Source organism: Protopterus annectens, chromosome 7.part0 (genome assembly GCF_019279795.1).
Source record: "Protopterus annectens isolate FY-2018-M chromosome 7.part0, PAN1.0, whole genome shotgun sequence".
Classification (NCBI taxonomy): domain Eukaryota; kingdom Metazoa; phylum Chordata; order Ceratodontiformes; family Protopteridae; genus Protopterus; species Protopterus annectens.
The window spans coordinates 1020740613-1020766890 of NC_056739.1; the positions used below are offsets into that span (position 1 = coordinate 1020740613).

General features: G+C 39.9%; 1 protein-coding gene across 1 annotated transcript in view; it reads right to left on the bottom strand.

The window, feature by feature from the left end:
- RAD18 (RAD18 E3 ubiquitin protein ligase) overlaps positions 1-26278 on the bottom strand; it is a gene marked incomplete in the record, with an annotated part of 1469636 nt that overhangs the window by 1367691 nt on the left and 75667 nt on the right. Inside the window, 1 exon segment of the mRNA XM_044077569.1 lies at positions 15427-15488. Coding sequence (XP_043933504.1) covers positions 15427-15488 — 62 coding nt within the window.

Genomic DNA, 26278 nt, shown 5'->3' on the forward strand with positions numbered 1-26278 from the left:
ATTATTCTGTTTCAGAATTTTTATTAGTGGCCATGCCTTTTTCCTCTGTTCAAGAACTTTGATTGTCAAATCTTATTAGATGTTGATTTTATTGGACTTTTCCTCCATGCTGTTTTTAGCACCAGTTCTTTGTCCATAATGGATAAAAATGTTATTCTAATCGATCTTGGTGGCATAGACGCAGAAGAAGAGGATGATGCTGAAATTCTATTTCCCAAAGCACGATATGCCCTTTCTATGCCAAATGACAAGCCTTCATTAAGATTTAAAATCTCTGGTATCCATGAATTTAGAAAGGAGATGATGTCTTTTCCCTCTGTATTCTCAGGTAGACCAAAAATCCTGATATTTGATCTTCTCTCCCTATTCTCCAAGTCATCTACTTTGTTGGAGAGCCAGGTATTTTGTTTCAGGAGAAAATCTGTTTGTGTCTCCTCTTCTTTAAGTCTTCCATTAATGTCAGATAAAGAAGTTTAAATAGTTGTTAACTTAAACTGATGCTGCTGAAGCATTTCTTTAAAGACTTTGGTTTGTTTCTGAGAGTTCTCTTTTAGATTTTGTAGATTAACCTTGTAATCATCCATTTTTATAGACAGTTTTTAATATGGTAGTTACCATTTGGAGTTCCTTTTTTAATGACAGTTCGGAGTGAGAGTCCTTCAGGTTACTCATCTTTTCAGCTGCTGTGTAAAGACTCCTGAGTATTTTGACAGGAAATTTCTTGCAAAAACCCACCAAAATTTGTAGTTAGTTATTTTAGACTATTAACTAAATATTTATAAAGTTTTGTTAGAAAAAAATTAGTGAAATTTCCTGAATTTGATACTAGTTTATGGAGCTCTAAAAAAAAAAAACTGCTGCCTACAGATAGCCATCTAGAAGACAGACAATACTTTGTGGTAGCTGTGAGGAGCCAATCGTCAAGGTACAGAAACACCTGGAATCCCTACAGTCTCAGATGAGCTGCGACCACTGCCATGCACTTGGTGAACACCAGGGGGACTGTGGTGAGACCAAAGGGCAGGGTCCTGAACTGGTAGTGATCGGCCCCTACTCGAGAGCGGAGATGTCCCCTGGAGCACCTATTTTTATATGATAGTACACGTTCTGGAGATGCATGGAGCACATCCAATTGCCCTTGTGCAACAGAGACACAACGGACTTCTTGACACAGAGATGGAGTTTGCTGAGGTCCAGGATTGGATGCAGGTTCCCTGTCTTCTTTGGCACCAAAAAGAAATGAGAGTAAGTTCCGGATTCTCGATGCCTTGGAGGGATCTCTTGGATGGCTCTCTAAGATGTTTGAGAACTTCTTCCTGAGCTAGCTCCCTCTGATGGGGTGGTGCATCAGGGAGGTACCTCCTGAACAGAGGAGGAGACTGAGAAAAGGGAACAGAATAGCCCCTGGAAATGTTTAGCACCCAATGATCTTTGTAATACTTGCCCAGAACAAAGGGTGCAAGGATAAATGACCCCCGACTGCTGCCAGGGCAGGACAGTCAGGCAGAGCTTCAGAACGCTGTTGGGACTCCTCAGAGAAGGGTTCCCTGGAGCCCCAATTTTGCAGAGCCCCTCTGCCCCTGGGGTGGCATCTGCTGTTGAACCTTCTCCCCAGACATCCTGAGCATCCTGGAAGGCTGACTATGACTTGCAAACCCACATTTTCCTGCCCTAGCTGAGTCTTGAAAAAGGAGGATTAAGCAGTGGAAAACCTGATTCCTACAGCCAACAGGGTCTTGCCTTCCTGCTCACAGTGAGCAAGTGTCTCTTTGACCAAAGGGCCAAACAGGGTAGAACCATCAAAGGCAGCGTTAGTGAAGGATGCCTTAAAAGACTCCGCAAATCAGCAAAGGTGCAGCCAGGCGTGACAGATGCCTGTGACAGCTGTTCGAGAGGCCCCTTCTGATAGACATTATATAAAGTAAAATATTTTCCCCAAAGCAATAATGTAAAAAAAAATGTTTGCTTTTAATGCAAGGTTTGAAATACTGTAAAAGGAAATGGTCTTTCTAAAATGCAGAAATGTAACATGCAAGGCTTGAACTACAAAGTTGAAAACAGATATGGAAAGTACATGTGCTTAGCACAGCAGCTAACTATATGACAGTTTAACATCTGTAAGAGCAATTTCGTAGAAAAGTATAAAAACATGCTTAGTTTGGCTTTTCAGTAGATATACATGGTTTAGAGCCAGTTCATGGAAAAAGTATAAAAACATGTTTAGTTTAGCTCATCAGTAAATACATGTAGTTGTGGGCTTAAACTGTTTCGGTAAATGGCACCCTGTTATGATAAATTGGAGCATACAAAGAAGGAAGCTGTTTAGATATCGGACATTTTAAAAGGATATAACAAGGACCTTCTGTGAGTCTGAGTGCAGATATGAAGATAAAACACAGACATACCAACCAATGCAAAGATAACACGTAACAGAAATCAGACACACAAACCAGAGACACTAAAAATAACACCTACTGCTATCCAAAAAATGTATATAAGCTGAACATTGCTTGTTCTTCTTTAGAGTCGTCTTGATCAAGTATGCATTGATCCTAGGCACGACACAGTTGTGAGAAGCAAAGACTTTTTCTAGCTATATTATAACAGAATTGAAATAACCCAGACAGTATAACTGCTTGGCAATATATGTTTTTGTAATAAAGTTTTCAATGGATAAAGTGGTGCGGTGTGAATCTGTCAACTTGCCAGCTAAATAATTTAGTAGTGGCAAGCCAGCTCAAATGTCACCTTCGATATTCATTATCAGCAGTTATTGTTCATTTGGTGCCATAATTTGTGTCTCAGTTTGACAGGTTGATAGTTTCAAGTGCTTCTCTTCAGTGATATCAGTTTCGTCACTTTGACGGTCCAAAGACACTTCACCTTCAATTCACCTGACGGTCCAAAGACACTTCACCTTCAATTCACCTGTCGAAGGAGACTATTTCTTCGGAATGACTTTAGCCTGATCACCTGTTCGTGGTCTACAAAAAATATGGTAAATTCTTCACAGTTATAACATGGATGCCATAAAAAAAAAGAAGTTATGTACTCACCATAGCATTCCATATTTGTTGTCCAAAATCTTGCCTTCATTCTTGCTGGTTGGTTGGGTTTGGAGCAGATTCTCGGCTCTGACTCGGCCACGTACTAAAGCTTGAGAACTTCAACTGGCTCGAAGCTACCTTCTATCCCAATATGCCTAGTGGCTGTTCCCCAGATCTCGTTTAAGAACTAATCACCAAGGTATGCTAATAGGCAAGAAGGGAATCAGACCATATGTTGCCAAGCTATAATCTCCTCTACATCCTCCAGGAAGGGGAATGGATGGGTGGGATGCAAGAATGAAGGCGAGATTCTGGACAACAAACATGGAACGTTATGGTGAGTACATAACTTATGTTATGTTGTCCTATCTCGCTTTCATTCTTGCTGGTTGGGACAGTGTCCCCCAGCACCTTCTTTCTTTGGTGGCTCAATGGAATAAGCTCTTCAGAACAGTGGAATCAAAGGATGCCCTGTTATGGGAAGCCACATCTAGTTTGTAATGAGTGATAAAGGTGCGAGGATTGACCCATGTAGCAGCAGCACAAACTGAATCCAAAGGAAGTTTAGACTGAAAGGCAATGGAAGTTAACATTGCTCTAGTTGAATGTCCTTTAATTTTTCCTGGCAGTTCTTTATTGTGAGAGTTATAGACATAGGTGATGGTCTCAAACAATTTAGACAAAGTAACTTTTGAAATTGCCATGCCTCTTTTGTTCTCAGAATAGGAAACAAACAATTGGTCCGACTTTCTGAATTCTTTGGTCCTATGCAAATAAAAGTGCAACTGTCTATGTACATCCAATTGGTGGAGCTTGTATTCTGCCTTGTTACCATAATTAGGAAAAAAATATAGGTAAATTCAATAGATTGGTTCAAATTAGCTTCAGAACAGACTTTTGGTAAAAAGGAAGGATTTGTTCTGAGGGAAACTCGTCTTTGTGAAAAATCAAATATGGAGGGAGAACAGACAGAGCTTGCAATTCTACGACCCTCCTATCGGAATGATAGTAATGACCATAAAAAAAAGATGGTTTTTCAAGATAAAAATTTTAGTAAACAAGAGGATGCTGGTTCGAAGGGCGGAAGAATCAAGGATGAGAACACTAAATTTAGGTCCCATGGAGGAGGTTCTCTTAAGAGTGGTCTTAATAGAAATGCACCCCTGAGGAAGCCTTTGCATAATCTGTGGAACATTACATTAGATCAGAGGTCTCCCACATGATAATCTGATATGATACCGTGATCCAGGGCCGAGAGAGACTCCTGTCCCGAGGAACCAGGAGATCTCACCCGTACCAAGGAAGATGGCTCCAAGTCTGATGTGGGTGCCTAATACACCTGAGCTGAAGCACCAATAGGGAGAGACGGCTCCAACAAGGGTCCGACTTCACTCACCCCCTCTCCCAGAGCCAGACAGGGAGTGTCGGCTCCCAGATCCCTTGATCGAAGACAGCATCAACGACATCGGACCAGACGTTGCAACCGAGATATCGGGGGTGATTACTGGCTCAGACGGTTCCAGCAAAACGATTTTCTGATGTTCTAGCTTTGAATTTGGAGGAGGAGGAATGGATGCTATCTGAGATTCAATGGTCGGCTCCATGTTCCAATGGGCTGGGCTCCAAAGAATTTTAGCCAGGGCCGGCATCCGCAGTAACCTCTTCAACACCCACTCCACGTAGTCGTCCAATAAACTTCTGGAGGATGGAGAGGAGTGGGTAGATGACTTGTGACTACCTGTCATGGATTGTAGTAAGGGAGACTTTGGCACCGAGCGTACTGGCTCCAATGTTGGTGACCGACTCCTTTTTCGGCTCCGCGATGGTTCCGATGATTCAGATGGAACTGAGGGGAGATCAGGTTTGTTGGAACAGACTATCTTCAGTTCTAAAGATACTCGTTTCTCGTGGCTGCTCGACTGCTCAGAAGCTGGAGCCGGTGAAGGTGACTTTTTTGGTTTGTCAGATTTGGAGGCCTGATTACTTTCTACCATTATCTCAAAGGGCCCTTTCAGTAAACCTCTTAGAATAAGTTTATTCTTTCTTTCCTGCATGACCCTCGCACTGAAACCATGACACATGGAGCAGGAGTCCTGCAGATGGACTGCCCCTAAACAGTAAACACAACTCGTGTGTCCGTCCATTAAACACATTTTCTGGGTGCATGAATCACACTTTTTAAACTCAAACCGTTTCCTTAGTAGACATCATGTTAGGCTAAACAATTAACCAACTACTGAAGTAAGCAATGCAACAACACAGTCAGCCACACAAAAAGCAAAGAGAAAGGTAAGAGAATTTTTTTTTAAAAACTATAAGGGGAAACTAGGTTGGAAAAGAAGACTAAGTTAAACGACAGTCTCCTCCAACATGAGGAGATACCTCTAACAAACGGTGACTCCAAAGGATAGAAAGGAAGCCCTCTAAGAAAAATTGCTTTAAGAGAAAAGGATCCTCTAATTTAAATTGATCATTTAAAAAGGAAAAGGCCTGAAAGAGAGGAGGAAAAAAACGGTCGAAAATATACCAATTGGGGAAAGATACCACACAAATAATAACACTCAGGGGAATATATTAACAACTCCTATCTAATATATATATTTTTTTAATCAAAGAGCAGATCAGAAAGGTAATAAAAAGATAATAAAAAAAAATAACTAGCCTGAGCCAGCAAAGATAATCCCAATGCTTCAAGTGGCAAATGAGATCTGGGGAACCCAACCAACCAGCAAGAATGAAGGTGAGATAGGACAACATCTTAAGTTACAAATGCCTACATTCAGTAGAAATAGATTTACATGATATGCCAGACAAAGGCTGGTCTCTTTTACTAAAATGGTTTGAATCTTATATGTCAGAAGTTAAATCTAAGTAAACAGCAAGTTAAATGTAAATCTGGCATTTGTAATGTTCAGAAAATTCACAAAGCCTGCCTTTGTAAATGGATACATGTTTATGATCAATATATAGGAAAGTCTAAGGCAGTTCAGGTTTTTTTATGTGGCAGTATATTTCCACAAATATGTCCATCATATCACAAGAGTCTAGTATGTAAGCCATATAATTAAATATATCCCATCTTGACAAAGGACATGTTTAGTTCTATTCTTAATATTTCTTCAGATAAAGATCAGTTAAATAGTTCTTCTACAGTCATGTCCTTGTCAGATTTGATAAAATCTGCAGAGGATTTTATTCAACGTCTTGAGACTTTACCTGCTCATGATTTGACAAAAATCTGTGATGACTATTGTCATCAATGGAATGACTTTCATGACATTTCTGATGAAACAAAAAGGAACGAGGAACTGCAAAATACTAATCAAATTTACAGGAACTGTGTCAAAAAAGCATAGGAAGAAATTGCTGAAATAGTAAGATTTTAACAGAAACACTTACACAGCTTTTCGAAATCTGTCTAGGGACAAAAGTCTGGAACGGAGACGTCACCTTGAGGCAGAAACTCAAAGTACCATTCAAACATTAAAAGACAACATTTATGTTTTAAGACAACTAGAAAAAGCCCAGCAAGATTTACTAAGGACACAAAATACACCAATTGATGTTGTACATGGGTTGGTGGGAATGGCAGTTATTTCTCTTGCTGATATTTATCAGCAGTCCTGATTATTACAGACTCTGTCTCAGTGGCAAGACAAAATAGGAATTTCTTTCAACATGTTAGCATTTGAAGAATGGTTGACATGCACTGTAGCGTCCACTTGGAAGGACGCTCTGTGTAGATTTCTTTTGCATTTATTCCCAACCCAAATGTCATATATAGAAGCAGAAAAATGTTCTCTAGACAGTAGGACAGCTCGTATGGCAGCTATCCTTAAAGCATACACTCGGGGTCGGCCTTTGACAGCTGAATTACCTGATTATTTTAAAATGACCATTTCAGACAAATCAATGGAACAGGCTGACCACTTGAAATTAGCTTTTCAGGTGGTCTATGGTATGGAAGATGACTAGATGAAAGAACCAGAAGTATAAAAGTTATTGATACATACCTTTTTAAAACAAGTAAAGGGAGTGCCGGGTGACATTAAATGCATTCATAAAATAGGGTCCAAGACATAAGTGGCTCAAAAACTCATACGAGGCAAGACAATGGGGGATGATCGAAATTTGTAAAGACAATATTTTTTGCTTAGAGGGTGAAAAAAGTATTGATTTCATTGGAAAAAGGAGAGGACGCAGTAGGTGGTCTGATGAAAGGAAAGGAGAACCACAAGTGGCTTCTGCTCCAGCAATGGTAAGGTAGATACACAAGGGGGTTCAGGAAAACAAGTTATACGTTTTACTTGTGCAAAAAAAAAAAAAAAGAGGTCATATTAAACAAGCTTGTCCACATTATAACTGATGGAAAGGAAGTCAAACTCAAAAGGTATACATGCAGAAAATATAAATGCAGGGAACAGAATCAAGAAAAGAAAGGCATAAATGATGAAAAAGGATCAAAATCTGAATGATGCAGGGGAAGTTAAAAAGTCCCATAAAATACACAGAAAATACACCATATAATCCTTCATATGACACAAGTCAGGAACTAAAACGTGAGGTAGAAAGTACAATACACACTCTAGACAGTGATGACAAACAGCGAGGAACAGAACATACTGTCTGTGTGATTAGAGACATGCCCAGGATGACTGATAAAAGCGATTTTGATTACGATTGGGGGCGTGACCTCCCCTCCAAGTAACCTGACTACTTTCAAATGCGGAAAGGACGGACACCATTAGTGGACATATGGGTGGAGGGGACATTATGGAAGAATGTTTTAATTGACACCAGAGCGTCAGTCTCGGTCGTGAAAATTGCCTATTAATCCATTAAAGCGGTCCTATATTCAAGGCTTTGATGGCAGCCCTTGCATTGCTGTGGCTAGCAAACCAGTTAAGATATGTTTCAAGGAAAATGGAATTCCCGTGGAGGGTACATTTCTTATGAATTCCAGCTGTGGAACGATTCTCGGGGTAGATATCTTAGGTAAACTGGGAACAGTAACTGATTTTGCTAACAGAGGTTTATGGACCACAGTAAAGATGACAGACCTAACATTCTCAAACGATTTTCCTGTTTCATGATAGACATAGACAAGTACAAAAAAAGACACTGACAAAGGATGTAATGCAGGACAAGTGGGAAAAAATTAAACAGAAAATTCAGTCCATGTGGGCTATGTCAAAGATGGATTGTGGCAAATTAGAATTGTCAGTCAGCATAGGTAACCCCAATGATTACATTCCACTATTTCAAAAGCAATATCAGATTCCCAAAGAGCCAGAAAAGGATATGAAAAGGTGTACAGAAGACTGGGAGAGGACAGGCATAACACAAAGATCACAGTCCCACAAATTCACCAATTTGGCAAGTGAAAAGGAAAGATGGGAGTTACAGATTGGTCATTGATTTAAATAAGGTTAATTAATACAAGACATCTTGCACACATTTGGTTCCGGGGGTGCCGGAAACGGCAGCAAGAATAAAACCTCAAATAAATGGTTCACAGTTTCTGATTTAGTGAATGGATTTTTTGCAGTCCATTTACAAAAGAAAGATTGGCAATGGGGTGCTTTTGCCTTCGACAATCAACAGTATGTAATGACCCGATTGCCACAGGGGTTTCAAAACACCACTGTAATTTTTCAACAAGTTGTAGGGATATTCTGAAACCTTTAGAGACAGATAACAGTATCATTCATTACATTAATGACATCCTCATTCAATCAAACTGTAGAGAAACATGAAAAATTCCTTAAGAAACTTCTAAGTATACTACAGGATGCAAGCTTCAAGGTTAATAGTGAAAATGTCCAGGTCTTTTCATAGAATGAAGTTTTTGGGAACAATAGTCCATCCCAAAGGAAGATACCCTTGTAAGGAGAGAGTAAAAGGAATTTTGGAACTGCCTCAACCATTGACCATTTCTGAATTGCATAAATTCCTAGGGATTATGAACTATAACAGAGTTCATAGAAGATTACGCAGCAGCTGCTGCGCCCCTATATAAAATGTTAGTTGATCAAAAGGAGGAACCACGTTTGAAATGGGAATGGAAGGAGAAAGAGGCTTTTGAACTTTTAAAGAAAAAATTGCCACAAGCCACTGAACTAGTAGCACCTCATGTTAGGCAAAGTTTCATCTTACAGGTTGCAGAGAATGACACCATTTCAGCAGTTCTCCTGCAAGACTGGCCTCAGGGAAGTGAGGTCAAGGGGGAAAGAACACTCCAACCAATGACTTCTGCAGCCGAAAGTTAACCCCGATTGAAAAGGGGTACCACCCATGCATTCAACAGCTTTTGGCCATTTATTGGGGAATCAAACAAACAGAATACTTGACAGTCTTCTCAAAAATAACTGTACAGACACCACATCAGTCTAAAATTCGACTAAATTCCACAGAAATTAATAAAAATTACAGAAGGGGCGAGTCAGACCATTTTTGCAAAATGGATGAGTCTATTCAGTACCAAGAATGTGCAAATACAGACGGGGGACAAGTATTACCTTTCATATCTAGTCAATTATGATGGAAAAGCTCATAATTGTGTCCAGAATTTAGAGTGCCCTGCCTTAAGTGCTCATTTTCAAAGCAGTTTACTCACACTCTATGTAGCTCGGGCGAGATTTTAGAAATATTTGACAGGATTTGCAGTAATGCCAGGAGACGGCCAGAAACCTATTCAGATTATATGTCAGTCCAAAGGGCAGAATTAGAAGCAGTAAAATATGTTTTACAACATTTTGAACTTATCAATATTTAAGTGACAGTGCCTATGTGGTAAATTCTTTACGTTTACACATGGCAGTTTGGGCCAGAAGGGGATTAGTTGACAGTGTTGGCAAACCCCTAAAACATGCCCCGGTACTACGGGAGTTATGGACAGTGATTACCCAGAACAATTCACAGGAAAACTTTAGTACTGTCAAAATTAAAGCACAAAAAGAAGTGACACAGAAGAGGCTAGAGGAAATGTCTTGGCGGATGCCAAACAAAACAAGCGGCTGAAACTGGTGAATGGTTATACCAGAGTGTTTTGAGCACACAAAGTAATGTCAGTTGGAAAATCAACACATGTAAAAACAGAGGATTTGGTGGCCCCTCAAAAACAGAAAGGGAACCCTGAAAAATTGGACAGATGCATATGGGAAGGGGATGCCAAAAATGCTGTAAAATACAGACATACCAACCAATGCAAAGAAAACATGGAACAGAAACCAGACATACAAACCACAAAGACAAACACCTGCTGCTATCCAAAAAAATGTATACAAGCTGGACATTGCTTGTTCTTTTTTACATCTGTCTTTCAAGTGTGCATTGCTCCCAGGCATAACTCAGTTCGTGAGAAGCAAACACTTTTTCTAGCTATGTTACACTAGAACTGAAATAACTCTGTAAACCTACTTGGCAATATCTGTTTCTTGTAATAAAGTTTTCACAGATCCAGTGGTACGGTGTGAATCTGTTAACTGCCAGCTAAATAATTTAATACCTTCAGTAGCTCTGGCAATCAGCCTGATCAATGAATTAGCTAGGGAAGAAAGAGTGGATAGTTTGGATGACACCTTACTTAGTTCCCCAGAAAGCAGTACCTCAGAAAGGGATGTGGTAAGCTCTTTGACCAGTTCCCCAGAAAGCAGTACCTCAGAAAGGGATGTGGTAAGCTCTTTGACCAGGTCTCCTTGCAATTGGGTGAAATGTGCCAAGTAATTAAAGCACCCAAAAACTGAATGTAACTGAGGCAAAAACCTGCTTTCCATGCTGTCAATTGCCCAGGACTCATGGTTGGGGGGAGTGGACAGTTGTGCTCGATTCCACCAGTTCCTTCATGGTGGCGGCAGCTACCACAATTGCATCGACTGGCACGCCTTTCAGCCAGAACTGCTTGTCAGACGGGTGACTGAGAAACTTGCCTGTGTGTTTGGGAACAGGCTCCACAGTATCCAGCTCCTTCCATGTCCTGCTGATGATAAGGTCTACAAGTTCGTCTGCAGGAGGGAAACCCAGGAGGTAGATGGTCCGGTCCCAAAAGTCTTCAGAAAGACTGACTCCTAGGATTACAGAGGGAGGGAAGACCAACTGCCCTTAAGCTTAAGGATTTCCAAGATGTCCCCAAAGGAGACATCCTTGACTGGATATCTGGGGGACCTCTCCTCTTCAACGAGGTTTGTATCTTCGGTAAGCAACTCAGCAGGATAGTCCAAGTGTCTCCTCTTACATGATCTCTTCCGAGGAACCTCCTCCAGGGGTGGCTCGGGGGAGGACCCTGAAGAGAGGGGGACCCTGAGTGGAGCAGCTCCCACCTGAAGGCTAGCTTGAGAGTGCTGACTTAGGACAGGATGAGTGCGGTCCACTCAGAGGGTCTGGGAAGGTCCCTGGAAGACCAGGGAAGAAATATTCTGTGAGAAAAAAGTACTCTATACAACCCGTAAAGCCGAAGGATTGGAAATGTCCCATCTGCACTCCCAGAGAGAAGACCTGTCTGGGGAGAAGGATCAGAGCAGGCCAGAATGTCCTGGCTTCCTTACAGTACTGGCCCAGAGCTGTTGGAGGCCAAAGCACCAAGGGGAAAGGACCAGTCTGAAAAAACAGGTCTGGAACCCCCACTTAAAGGACTTCAGTGCAACTGCTTGGACCAGGGATTACACCTGCCCAGAGGGAGGGCAAGCATAATTAGTCAGGGTCTCAGATGGGGTAGAGACAGAAAAGTCCCCGGAGATCCCAGTCTCCCTCTCTGTGTGATCTAGGGTCAGAAAGTTCGAAATCAAACCTGGTTGGACAAGTCAACAAGGGGGTAAGGAGATGGCCCCTTAGCCGGATGGGCAGGGGAGGCGAAAAGCCCCAACTCAATCTGAGCCTTGAGAAAGGACCTCATCAGCCTGTCCATATCAGAAAGCAATAAACTCTTGGAGGACCTAGAGGAGGCAGAGGACCTAGCCGGGGATGGGTGCCCAGATCCTGTGGACCTCCCCTCTAAAGAACAAGATCTGTGCTTGGAGGCAGAAGAGGACCACACCAAGCCACAGCCTAAGGGGAAATCTCAATAATGATAGTGGGATCCAACACTGTTCCCATATCCAATGACATGATAGAATTCATTGCTGATCATGGCAAATGAGATCCGAGGGGATACAAGGCACCAAGGGATCATGGGAGTGGGAGGAGCTTGAGCGTAGAAGCTGACTGTAAAGTTGCTGGCTCAGATTCAATGTCGGATCAAAGACCCAAGAGTGAGGAACAGTGACATGGATAACATCAGAAATGTGGGTTACATTTGCTCTTATGTAGCTTTGGGATCCCAAAAATTATGCATTGTCAGAGTGTTCTTTTGTGAAGAAAGCCTTTAATTGTTCTTCAAGTACATCTTGTTCAACTACAGTTCAGAATCTGGTTATTCTTACTGTATGGTCCAATACTATATTCAAAAATAGTCTCAGCAAAAACTCAGGGTTACTCAAGAGGAAGAAAATCTAATCCACATAGTCCTTGCACTCAGTAATTACATAGCACCACCCCCCCTTCAGCTTCATTATTCTAATCATAATCTGTGCCAAGGTTACAGGGACTGCCAAAACTCTGAGCTTATCAGTAAAACATTATATATGAAACAGCACTGTTTTATTAAAATAAAGAACTACTATAAATATTAAAGTTACTAGCTGTTACAGCATGCAAGGATGAACACACTCAAATGCAAGCAGGAAAGCAAACCAGTACATTATATAAAAATTACACAAAGCTAACTTACACCCCAAACAAAACTATACATAATGAGATAGCTAGCTATTATCAGCACATTTATACACGTCCAATATCCTTGAACAGGTTTCTTGCTTTACCTGTTTTCTTACTGGATGGACATGTGTAGTGGTCCTCACTATAAACACGACAGGACTTACAGCTACCACAAAGGCACATGCCTAGTTTGTTACTGTAACTGTCCTAGAGAAAGGTGCTCTTGTGTTTGAGATTTCTGCCCTCTTATTAACAAATTTAAGACCACATCCCAGGTAGATGGAATTGGCATATATATATCATTTCTTTTTCCTTACTCTTCCATATTTTTTACAAGGAAGAATCAGTTTCAAAACGTGCCACATTCGGGATAAATTTCTCAATTTAATCCACATTCTTTAACATTCCTTGTCATACAAGAAGAACGTGCTCTTGTAAAATATATTCAAGTGCATCTCATATCAGCAGAATTATCTTGTCTTCCAAATGTAGTGCGTCTTTCAATTTAGGAAATGCATATAAAAATCAATTTAATGGGAGTGAGAGAGACTGCATGGCCATGTAAAATAACATGTTCATCAATATCGTACAACTGAGTATGTCTGTTACCAATATAACTAACAATCAGCATTTCCCTTCTGGCAGCATTATCTTGGGTACAGTTTTGTACTATTTAAGGCAGGCTGCTATTAAATACAAATCTGATAAGCTGATTTCCTTAGCAGCTATTTTCCATTCTAGATTTAAGTCACCTACGAAAATCAGTTTATGTTGTACAGAACGTGCTAATACGGCTTTTATAGCTTCTTTTAATAATCAGACTCAAGGTGGAAGGGATATAAACTCTAAGGTTTATTTTTTCATACCCTTCTAGGATAACTTGAATTGGCCAATTTAGAGCTGTATAAAAGGTAAAATTTCTTTTGGCCAATAACAAGAATAAGTTGAGTTCATACCTCTCAATCTCTTAGAGCAAGAAATCTGGACAAAGCCAGAAATAATGGGGGGACAAAGGCCCAAAAATAGGGACACTTTTTAAATATTGCTCTTACAAACTTAAAAAGTCAAAAGAATAACTAACAGATTTTGCATTTGTACTGATTTTATGAAGGGTATGAAGTCAGAAACCCAAATGTCTACTTTCTGACTTCAATGATTTGGCAGAAGAACCACAACTTTATGAAAAACAGAACAAAAATAAGAGGGGAAAAAATCTGGAAATTCTGCGAAAATCTATGCATATGAGAGGTATAGAAGTTGGTTTTGTATACCAGTATTAAGAACCCCTCTACCAATATGGTTACCAGGTATACTGTCCATAAATGTATGGCATGTAAGTTAAGGGAAAAACTGAGGTATCTCTCAACCAAGATTCAATTATAGTTAATATCTTTGTATTGTGCTGAGTAAGTCACGCTTTGATTTGAAACCTATCTAGGAAATGAGCTAATGCATGTGTTGGATACAAGGATGAAAAGGATATTTGTAATAAGAGACAGAGGTTTAGTTTCAGCCAGAAGCTATAGTAAATGTCCGAGTCAAACACTACAGTAAATGTCCAATGTGCATAGCAAGCTGTTCAGAAGAAACTAAATGACTGTTATAGCACAGTTAAGACACCACCTGAATCATGCCTTTGCACAAATTAACTTCAGTTCTGATGCAATGTCAAAACAGTATGCATGCATTTCTTACAGTTCTTTCATTTGCAAAGTGACAAGTCATATAATACTCCCTCCGTGTAAAAAAAGTATAATGAAAATTTTCAGACTGCACCAACGAATTTATTATTTTATGTGGAATATACATGTCTAAGAAAACAGAAGCGCATCTGCATTAAGGAAGCTGTGAGCTTATAACAAAGTAACACTCAGAAAAATAAAATCATGGGTTCTTTGTTGATAAAAAAAAAATCACATAACCAGATCCATCACTCTGGGAAATAAAAAGAATTTATCCCTCAAAATGAGGATAAAGTGAAGGAAACTCAAATGAAAAGTATAACAACACGTAAGAAAATGAAACCGAGAACTCTTGTAGCAAACACCTTGAATAACTCATTTTTTTCAATAAGGTAGAACGCTTGGGTTTGTTTTCTTATTAATCAATGTTTTCACATCGCAAGTAAGAACAGGACAGACGGATGTGCAGTGCATAACAGGAGAATGTGACTACTGCACCTCTTTAGAATATCAATAAATGCCACAAAACCGGCATTTGTAAAGCTCAAGAATGCAAAGGCAAAGATACTACACAAGCACAGTGACAGAATGACTTTTTACAGGAAAAAAGAAATTAAAATAATGAGATACACTCACCTTCTGCTGGGATTGTTTTAACAGCTTCAGATTGCTCAGACTTTCACTTATTTGGGAAACAAACTGCTAAAAAGATTGGGATGAGAGACTGCCTGCCACATGGCCTTGTGGCCGATATTCAAGACATACTTCTAATACCTACTGCAGTGGCCCTTATGATAAATGCAACACACTTCCTAATGCTTGTGGGTACCCCCTCCTTCAAAGCAAATGGTTTTGCACTTGTTTCAATTAGTTTGATGTCATTATGACATAAGCTACAATCGTTTCAAACACAATAAAAAAGTACATACATGAAGACAGAAACTTACCACAAGACATGCTGGACACTGTGTTTTATAGGACATGAATTTCCGTATGCAGAGAGAGCAAACTATAAAATTTTGCAAGAGAAAAAAAAATCCATGTCATTGCTAGCTTAAGTAAACATATACTTAAATCTACTCTGTATTAATAAATGATCTAAGTTTTAACAGCAACTCCAACCCACCTGATTTGCAATGCAATTATTTTACTTGATTTCAGCAATATGTACACAATGTGGGAAAATTACCAACTCCCAATACAATGCGTTTTAAATGAAAACCTTAACTACACACAGACAAACTAATGGTACATTTCACCTTACACAATATAACAGAATTGTTAAATTTCATACAATATATCCATTTTTTTACATGAAAACATAAGGTATTAAGGCCACAATCCTGAAATTTGGAGCTTTTCTCCCTAGTCCTCTGCTGAAATAGGCATCTGTGCCCAGTCAGACTTTCCCAGTAAACAAATGTTAACAAATCAATTAACTAATCAATCATATACTTAGAGGCAATCTCTGCTTGACTTTCAAAGCCATGTCTGATTCAGCTCTGTAAGAAAAGCTACATCTAAAGAAATCCCAATCCCTCCGCACCACATGCTCCAGAGAACTCAACCTCAATACCACAATCAACAGAACAAGCTGGAGGGACAGGTTCATAACCCAGAGACTGCCCCTGCTATGGAATAGACTTCCCTTACATGTCAAACAGAGCACCTCACTGGCCCTCTTCAAGAGAAATCTTGAGGAGTGGATGGGAAATAGAAAATTCACCCCAGGGATCACTCCAGTGGCCCTACTCGACAGAGGCACTGGGAACTAAGGTCTGGTGGCACGATGCCAGGGTAATCCTATGGGCTACGCTTGTAAAGGCTCCAGGGCCATTAGCCTAGTACACACCTATGAACCTATATAGCTGGATTTGTCTCTGTGACAGACTTACTACAAAGTCTATGCAATACAAATGGATGATTCCTTATAAACTGTGCTAATGGGGTAGCCACAAGCAACCTCAGACAGTTCTTGCTCATAGCCAAGTTTCCTTGGTAAAAGGAATTAGGCATTTACCAAAGATACCAAATAAGTCTAACCTTCACGAGATGCAATATTAATTAGCCTTACCCAGGACAGATGCACAACTTATTGGCTTGCCGTTTTCAAGCTCTTTTCTTAACTTTCACTTTGTGCAGTGGTACCCTAATGGCCAAGTTCCAGTTTTCAAGCAACACCCCAAGCTGGACTGACATGTTACACATTTAGTCAGTAGTCCTATTAACATTTTCCCACATTACAGAGAACCTTTGGAGATGACCTTTGATTTGTGTCTATGATAAGTGATTAGTGATGAGAAGCGAAAGCCAAAGGAGCAGATCTTGGCTCAAGTTAAATGAAATTGGTGTAGTTCTTCATAACATTCCTAATGGGGAAAAGCAAAGAGCTTAAGATCAATAAAATCTTCCACTGCAAAGTATGAACTACAACTGCCACATGTACCAATGATGACCCCAAGTCCTTCTTCACTTATAGGTTCATAGGTTCATACTAGGCTATCTGCCCTAGGGCATTTATAAGCCTAGCCAGAGTGTGTGTGGCTTTCACCACCCCTTAGGATGAGAATACTATACCCATTAGTTTGCTGTGCCTCTGTCCTTCCCGGGGTAAACCTACGATCTCCCATCCACTCGTCAAGATTTCTCTTGAACAGTCAGTGAGGGGCTCTGCCTCACATGGACTGGGATTCTGTTCCATAGTGTAGGGAGTCTCTGGGTGATGAATCTGTCCCTCCAGCACGTCCTATTTATATCTGTGTTGAGGTTTAAGTCTCTTGCTCTCGTGGCTCTGGTGGATTTGGATTTTTTGAGGTGGAGCATGTCCATTAATTCCGGGTTGGACATGGCCTTGTATGTCAGGCACAGATCACCTCTGAGCAGACGGTATGCGACTGAATAGAGCTGGAGTTTCTTCAGTCAGGCATCGTACGACATATGTTCGAGCCCCTTTATCCTTTTGGTGAGGAACTTTTGGGGTCTTTCCAACTGCTGCAGGTGTCGGGTAAGGTACATTCCGAATGGGGCGTTGTACTCAATCATTGGTCTGATAAGTGAAGAGTACAGGGGTACAATGACCTCTCCTGATCTGGATGTGAATCCCTTCATGATCAGGTGGGCAATGTAGAAGTTCTTCCTAACCACTTTGGCAATGTGAGTGTCAAAAGAGAGGTTACTGTCAACTTGGGTCCCCAGGTCCCTGATAACTTCTTCCGTGTTTAATGGATTACCACCTATGTGGTAATTAGGGGTTACCTTGTTTTTCCCAAAGGGTATGACTATACATTTTTTGGCATTTAGCTTAAGGCCATGGCTCTGGCACCAGTTATCCATTTCTATGAGACCTCTCTGGAGGATGTCTGTGTCTGATGGAGTGTCAATTATGGTGCCCAGTTTGCAGTCATCTGCAAATTTTGTCAGCCACAATCCCCCTATGTTTGCCTGCACTTCAGAAAAATAAATGCCGAACAAGAGGGGGCCCAGGACTGAGCCCTGTGGGACACCGCTCGTGACCGGCTTAGAGTCTGACATGGCACCAGCAACTCTAACCCTGTGTGTTCTATCCTTGAGCCAGTTTGCAACCCATCTTGTGACATATGGGTTTACATCTAAGCTGGTGAGCTTTTCTATGATGCCCGAGTGGAGTATTGTGTCGAACGCTTTTGCTAGGTCAAGGTAGGCTGTGTGAACTTGCCTTACCCTCATCAATGGCCTTAGTGACTGTTTCGAAAAAGTCGACCAAGTTCAAGAGGCAGGATCTGCCCTTGACAAAGCCAAATTGGGTAGGATCCAGTGTCTGTAGGTCCCCAATGTCTTTATTTATGAGTTCCATTATAATCCTCTCCATAGCTTTGCAGACAAGGCTCGTCAAGCTTATGGGGCGGTAATTTCCAGGGTCCGTAGAAGCACCGCCTTTGTGGAGTGGGACCACAGTTGCCGTACGCCATTCTTTGGGTACGTATCCTGTAGTAAGGCTAAGATTAAACAGCAGCCTTATGTGTGGGTTTAGTTCCTCATTGAGTTTGTGTAGCACACAGCCGGGGACACCGTCCGGTCCCATTGATGCTGTGTTTTTTGCTTTAGAGAGAGCAGCTCTCACATGGGCATCTGAGATGTTTGGGAGGCTAGACTCTGGTGGGATAGATATTTCTCCTTTTGGGGGGGAGGGAGGGGAGAAATTTGCACTGAACCTGTCTGCCAGTATGTTGGCAATGTCTGTGGGTTCAGTGATTTTTTTTATCATTTTGGACTAATTCTGAGCATATCTGTGAGTTTCCACCCAGGTTTCTAACATAGCTAAAGAAGGCCTTATGATTGTCTTGTGTGTCATTAGCGATTTTTCTCTCAAAGTTGGCCTTGGATGATTTTATGAGTGATCGTAGTTTTTTGCTAGTATTGATCAGAGATGCCTTCCCTTTTAGGGATTTTGCTCTGTCATGTAGTAGCTTTCTCCTCGTTGTAGAGTTTGTTTATGGCTGGGGTCCACCAGACCGGGCGCCTGCCTTTGGTGGAAAGGGTCTTGATTTTATTAGGGATTGCTTGATCCATACATTCCTGGAGGTGCTCGTAGAAGGCATTTGTAAGGGTTTCAGCAAAGTGGGTTGTGGTTTCCACTGGCTCGGGGGCCTTGAAGGATACCACTCCAGTCTTAAGAAGTGTGAAGTTTGCTTTTGAGAAGTTCTTCACTATGGTCTTTTTTGCTAGGGGTGGGGGAAGGATGTGGATCTCCAGTGAGATTAACTTATGGTCTGATCTCACCAATGAGGGATATACTTCCGGTGTGGAGCATTTTGTCCCCATGTTTGTGATTATCAGGTCTAGTATATTTTCTCCTCTTGTGGGAATGGTGACTAGTTGTTCCATAGCATTTGAGTTTATGAACTCCAGGATCCTTTGGGCTAGGGTGTTGGGGCTTGAGTAATGTTCCCAGTCTATGTTTGGGTAGTTGAAGTCACCCAATATGATGGTGTTTGGAGAGACATTCATACTCTCCAGTGTCTTCAGGAAGGCTGTGTGGGTTTCCTGAGTTTGAGAAGGTGGTCTGTAGCATGTTACAAACTGTAGGGCAGTTTTACCTATGGTTAATTGCACCTGGATGGTCTCCGATGCTTCGTGCGTTGCCACTAACCTGGAGGTGTGGGTATCCTTTATGAATATGGATACTCCCCCTCCTTTAGTGGTTCGGTCCGGATTTTGGGGCTGGAACGCATGATATGAGGTATAACCTGATAGTGCTGGGGTGCTCTCAGGAGCCTTGAACCAGGTTTCAGTCACAGCACAGACATCGATGTTCTCCATACTGAGGAGGGCTTCGAGGGCGTGCATCTTGAGGTTTAGACTTCTGGCATTGAGCAGTATTAAAAAACGCCAGCGAGCATCAGCAGGATTCAAATCCAAAAAATTTATTGTATATAAATGTAGGGATGAAAAATCACCCTACACATAATCAAATCAAACCGGTTTCGGCTCCCAGGAGCCTTCTTCAGTGACATACAAAAATACAAATGAAAATCAGAGTATCAAAATGCATCCATATAAATACAAATGGGCTGTCCATTATAACCAATCACAGCACCACATAAATTATTGTTACAATTGATCATTAAGGCCAGGTGGAAACAAAGCTCCAAGTTTTATGATCCATTTTCTTTCCTTGGAGCTAAGTAATTCAAGCCAATGCTGTTTATTCAGACATCTCCCCTTGATACAATCAATAGTGGCAAATTTAAAAGAAGCTGAGGCATGTTTTAAGCAATGTTTATATAATGCATTATTAATACGTTTATTTTTGATATCACTCAAATGCTCACAAATTCTAAGCCGGAAAGGCCTAGAGGTCTTTCCGACATAGAAAGCAGAACAATTGCAGGTCACCAAATAGATGACCCACTCAGTATTACAATTGCCCCAAAAATTGATGTCAAAAACATCAGACGTGTTTTTGCTACTAAATTCATTGGTGCGTAGAACACGAACACAAAAAGAACAGTGTCCACAAGGCATACATCCAACAATAGGTTTACCCATAAGCGACAACTGAGTAGAAGTAGAAAAATCAGGACCAACTCTTTTGTAATGACTAAATTTGGAACCCATAGTCTGTCCCCTTCCGAATGAAAAGGAACATATATCAGGAAGTAAAAGATTAAGTTTATGATCAGCTTTAAGAACATTCCAATGTCTATGTATAATGTTTTTAAAACCCTGTGTGTTGCGTCCATATGTGGTCACCAAGCAAGGGTTGTGGCTTCTTGTTGTTTTCCTTATCTCTATATGATAATAGATCATCCCTGTTGATATTAAACACAGATCTTTTGGCTGAATAGACTGTACCTGGACGATACCCCCTCCTAATGAATCTCTGTGTCAAATCCTCCTGGGCATCAGAAAAGGATTGCTGGCTAGAACAGATTCTCCTGGCTCTTAGAAATTGTGATTTGGGTATATTCTGGATGACATGTTGTGGGTGGAAGCTGGTAGCATGTAACAATGAATTAAATTCTGGGAATTTCCTGAACATCCTAGTTGACAAGGTATTATCCTCATTTCTATTGATTTCCACATCAAGAAATACCATCCTGGTCCTATGATAAGTCAACTTGAATTCTATCCCCCATATATTATCATTAAGATATCCAAGGAACTCCATTAGATAACATTCATCAGCCTTCCACACCAACCAACAGTCATCCAGATAACGACGCCAAATGTCCATCTCACACATATAGATATTATAACTATAATCATAGATGATAATTTCTTCTATATATGCCATAAAATGATCTGCGTATATGGGTGCAAAAGATGCACCCATAGCAGTGCCTTTAGTTTGCCAATAACAAAGGTTATGAAAATAGAAAACGTTGCTGGACAAAACATGTTCTGTAAGGCATATAAGAAATGTGTTGAATCCAGGTTGATATAAACCTGATCTAGCCAGCCAGTAATCCAACGCTTGTAAGCCTGCCCAGTGTGGAATATTCGTATAGAGGGAAGTAATATCCAAGGTGCATAGAAGCCAATGTGGTTCAAGTTGAGAGTTATTGATAATGTCCAGGAATTGGGTGGTGTCTTGAATTCTAGCTCTAATAAAACCCAATACAGGTTTTAGATATTGGGTTAGATATTCAGACAATGGTTCAGTAAGTGACCCATGTCCGGAGACAATGGGTCGACCTGGTGGATTTGTGGGATGTTTGTGGATCTTCGGTAACATGTATATATATTGTTTACTAGGCGAGTCAACCATTAGTTGCTCTTTGGTATATTGGGTAATAATACCCTCCTCAACTGCCTCAGTTAGAAATTCACCAATTTTATGTTGAAAATGTGGTGAAGGATCCAAAAGCATCTGCCTGTAATATTGCACATCACCCAATTGTCTCATAACTTCACTATCATAAGCAACCTTGTCTAGTACAACCACCGCTCCACCTTTATCAGCCTGAACAATGACAAGGTCTTTATTGTTAATAAGCTCATTTAAACTTGACATTTCATCAACAGACAAATTGTTATGAAAAATAGGAAAATCCTTGAGATGACAATGTATGTCCTGCAGGACATTTTTTTGAAATACCCCCACTAGATGTGACATGGGTGGATTAAATGTCGATTTTTTAAACCTGAAATCATGACATGTATCACAAGAAATATCACGATTAGTATTATCAAAGAACAAATTCAAGTTCAACATTCGACAAAAGTTAATCACATCCTGAGCCAAGGATTGTTCAGAAACAAAAAACCCCGGGACAAAATTAAGCCCTTTATTCAGTACGTTAAGTTGTGCATCAGTCAATTCAACCGATGAAATATTATGAACATTGGAATAAGAACTTAATGTTGTGTCATGATCTTCAAAAGTGTCTCCAAACTTTGTTTGGATGTATCGTTTCTTATGTTTCCGCCCCCCTCGTCTGTATTTAAATTGGGAGGGTGTGAAGAGTTGTCCCTCTTTGCTTTAGGTGACCCATCTCTGGAATGTATATCAAATTCCCCTTCAGTATTAGAGGAAGTATCCTCACCAGAGGTACTGATTGAAAAAACAGTGTTTTTCTTAAGAATAGATTTGGGCCTTTTTCTTTTGGGTGTGGATGACCTATTGTCATGCTTGTTCTCATCTCTAGGTAATTTGAAAGAGACATTCTTCGATGTATCAAAGGGTTTACCCCTCTCATAGTCCCCCACATCCCTAAGAAATTTTTTGATTTTCCTATCTTTCAATGTGCTTTCCAATTTAGACAAATCTGTAGTAAGTTTTTTAATCTGTGTCAAAAATGAATCACAAACTTCAAATTTCTTAGCCTCCAAACAAATAGTTTCTAAATCTTTGACCCCTTGTTGCACCTTACGCTCATAAAAACTGGCCAAGGCATCCACAAATTTGGAAGAGGCCAACTGCTGAATATGACCCCAATCCTCAATGAGCTGGTCATCAATCTGAGAAACCAAAGGTTGTACCCTAACCCTAAGGCCCCGAGGGGTGATATGTTTTTGCTGGTATGCTTTGAATAGACGTAAGTGCCACACATTATTCCTAACCATTTTCATATTATTACCCATTCTATTAAAAAATATCTCACATTGTGCATCTAAATCAGATTCCAAAGCATTGGTAGTAGTTAACAAACCATGCTTATCTAGACCAAACACCGTTAAGTCATCCATATCCGCCGATAAACCCTGTATGATAGGTGAAAGAGCCATATTTCTTACCTCAAAGTTAAACAAAACCAAACCAAATAGCAATAATAAATATCACCAAGTATGAGGTGTCCTGTGGAAGATGAGCCGATGTATAAAAAGACACACAGAAAATTTTTTAATTATAACGTGTCTATCAAAAGGCCTAAGAGACTATGAGGAATGTCTAAACAGTCATAAATCCAAAACATGAGGTTGTCCAAAAAAAGACCATTATACACCAAATAACAATGTGCAAGACACCATCAATTGTTACTGTGTATAAGTCTTTTGGATCAATACACCACTAGATAACCCAATACAATATAGCAGCCAAACCAGTCAAACAACTACTTTCAAGTCGTCTTGCTGCGTATTGGTGTAGACATATCCCAAAAAAACATATGTAATGTATAGTATAATAAAATAATCCAAAGGCCGATTGTAAACACTGCCAAACCATGAAAAGTTTGGCCAACACCCTGGCATTAAAAATAATACCAAGAATCAACAATTTATATATTGTGTCAATCAGCAAAATCTCCACAGGTGAACACCCCTAGATATATCATGACAAAATGAAATTGGCACCAAAGCAGTTATGGCTCAACAATGTCAATATATATATCTGAAATGGATGACAATGTGCCTATTTCAAAGAACTAAAACATATCCCCTAAATCACATTGGGTATACATATCGCATGTAACATATGTGGACATCAATGTAAAGAACTATAAAGTAGTATCATAACCCAAACACCAAACATAAGAAAAACTGAACCCAAAAAATCTCGTTCATCACCAAAAAATATTTACCAAACAGCAAACAGTACAAATGATAATGCTGCTGTGGCACTGACTTGGGTATCAGAAAAGAATACTGAAATCACATTTGAAAATCATGACACAATAAGTACTATACAAGTAGAGCATCACAACTAGCACAAGCTAACTTGTATGTGTAACATATAACCTATAATTAGGGGCTCAAATATGCAAAACAATATGTAGCCATGCAACTGCGCCCCCAAAAATCATGGATATTATTTATATTTCGTTTTGACAATATATAAAAAGCTTCATTGACAATATCCAATATAATATAACAATTAAACATATGAATACTGACCAAAAACAAATATATATTCTGAATGAACCTGTAAAGTTGAGCTCTTGAACAAGCTGTGCGATCAGACGCTGATACACAATGTAATCCGAAGAAAGTTAATAAGTAAAACTCACAGCTTGCCTACACAGACCATAGACAGAATGGATACGCAAATAGCGTATGAATGATGGTCACAAAGATGACATTTGTCTAACGCCAAATAAATCAAAAAGAATTTGAATGGCGTTCACACAAACTGTAAGTATCAACTGAATAATATCCAACGTTACACAATATGTACACAATAGTCACAAAAAGTATAACTATATCAGTGTAATTGCGCCCAACTGCCAACTTACCCACACATGCCCCATATACATGTAAACATCAAGGAAAAGACGATAGTCCAGTAAAATAACCATAAACAAAACTGGTAGAGTGTAGTGCAGCACGCACAAATGAGTTCGTTTGGCCCAGACGCAAACACAAAGTCATTCAGGGCTGGCGTTGATGCAAAAAACTCTGCCAATATCCATGGGAAAAAAGTTCACCAAAAACGCACAGGAAGTGCAGTTGCGTGAAGATCCAAACGTAACCCAAAGGCAACAAAACGGCCAAAAACGGCTGCTCACTTATTACAAACAAAATAATGCCTGTAATGTCAACAATAAATCCAAACCTGAACAAAAAAGGCAAAGATGCATTCCGATACCCTGATAAAGTATAATAAAATCAAAAACAACGATGAAAGTAAAATTAAATAGGATCTGAAAAACGCCAACAACGGTTCCCAGCAGCTGAACAAGCAACAGTCCAACCAAGAAGCAGATGCCCGTGAAACCCTCGCACGGCCAAACAGTCAAAGTAGGCAATCAAAAAACGCCAGCGAGCATCAGCAGGATTCAAATCCAAAAAATTTATTGTATATAAATGTAGGGATGAAAAATCACCCTACACATAATCAAATCAAACCAGTTTCGGCTCCCAGGAGCCTTCTTCAGTGACATACAAAAATACAAATGAAAATCAGAGTATCAAAATGCATCCATATAAATACAAATGGGCTGTCCATTATAACCAATCACAGCACCACATAAATTATTGTTACAATTGATCATTACGGCCAGGTGGAAACAAAGCTCCAAGTTTTATGATCCATTTTCTTTCCTTGGAGCTAAGTAATTCAAGCCAATGCTGTTTATTCAGACATCTCCCCTTGATACAATCAATAGTGGCAAATTTAAAAGAAGCTGAGGCATGTTTTAAGCAATGTTTATATAATGCATTATTAATACGTTTATTTTTGATATCACTCAAATGCTCACAAATTCTAAGCCGGAAAGGCCTAGAGGTCTTTCCGACATAGAAAGCAGAACCTTTAGATTATTTTATTATACTATACATTACATATGTTTTTTTGGGATATGTCTACACCAATACGCAGCAAGACGACTTGAAAGTAGTTGTTTGACTGGTTTGGCTGCTATACTGTATTGGGTTATCTAGTGGTGTATTGATCCAAAAGACTTATACACAGTAACAATTGATGGTGTCTTGCACATTGTTATTTGGTGTATAATGGTCTTTTTTTGGACAACCTCAAGTTTTGGATTTATGACTGTTTAGACATTCCTCATAGTCTCTTAGGCCTTTTGATAGACACGTTATAATTAAAAAAATTTTCTGTGTGTCTTTTTATACATCGGCTCATCTTCCACAGGACACCTCATACTTGGTGATATTTATTATTGCTATTTGGTTTGGTTTTGTTTAACTTTGAGGTAAGAAATATGGCTCTTTCACCTATCATACAGGGTTTATCGGTGGATATGGATGACTTAACGGTGTTTGGTCTAGATAAGCATGGTTTGTTAACTACTACCAATGCTTTGGAATCTGATTTAGATGCACAATGTGAGATATTTTTTAATAGAATGGGTAATAATATGAAAATGGTTAGGAATAATGTGTGGCACTTACGTCTATTCAAAGCATACCAGCAAA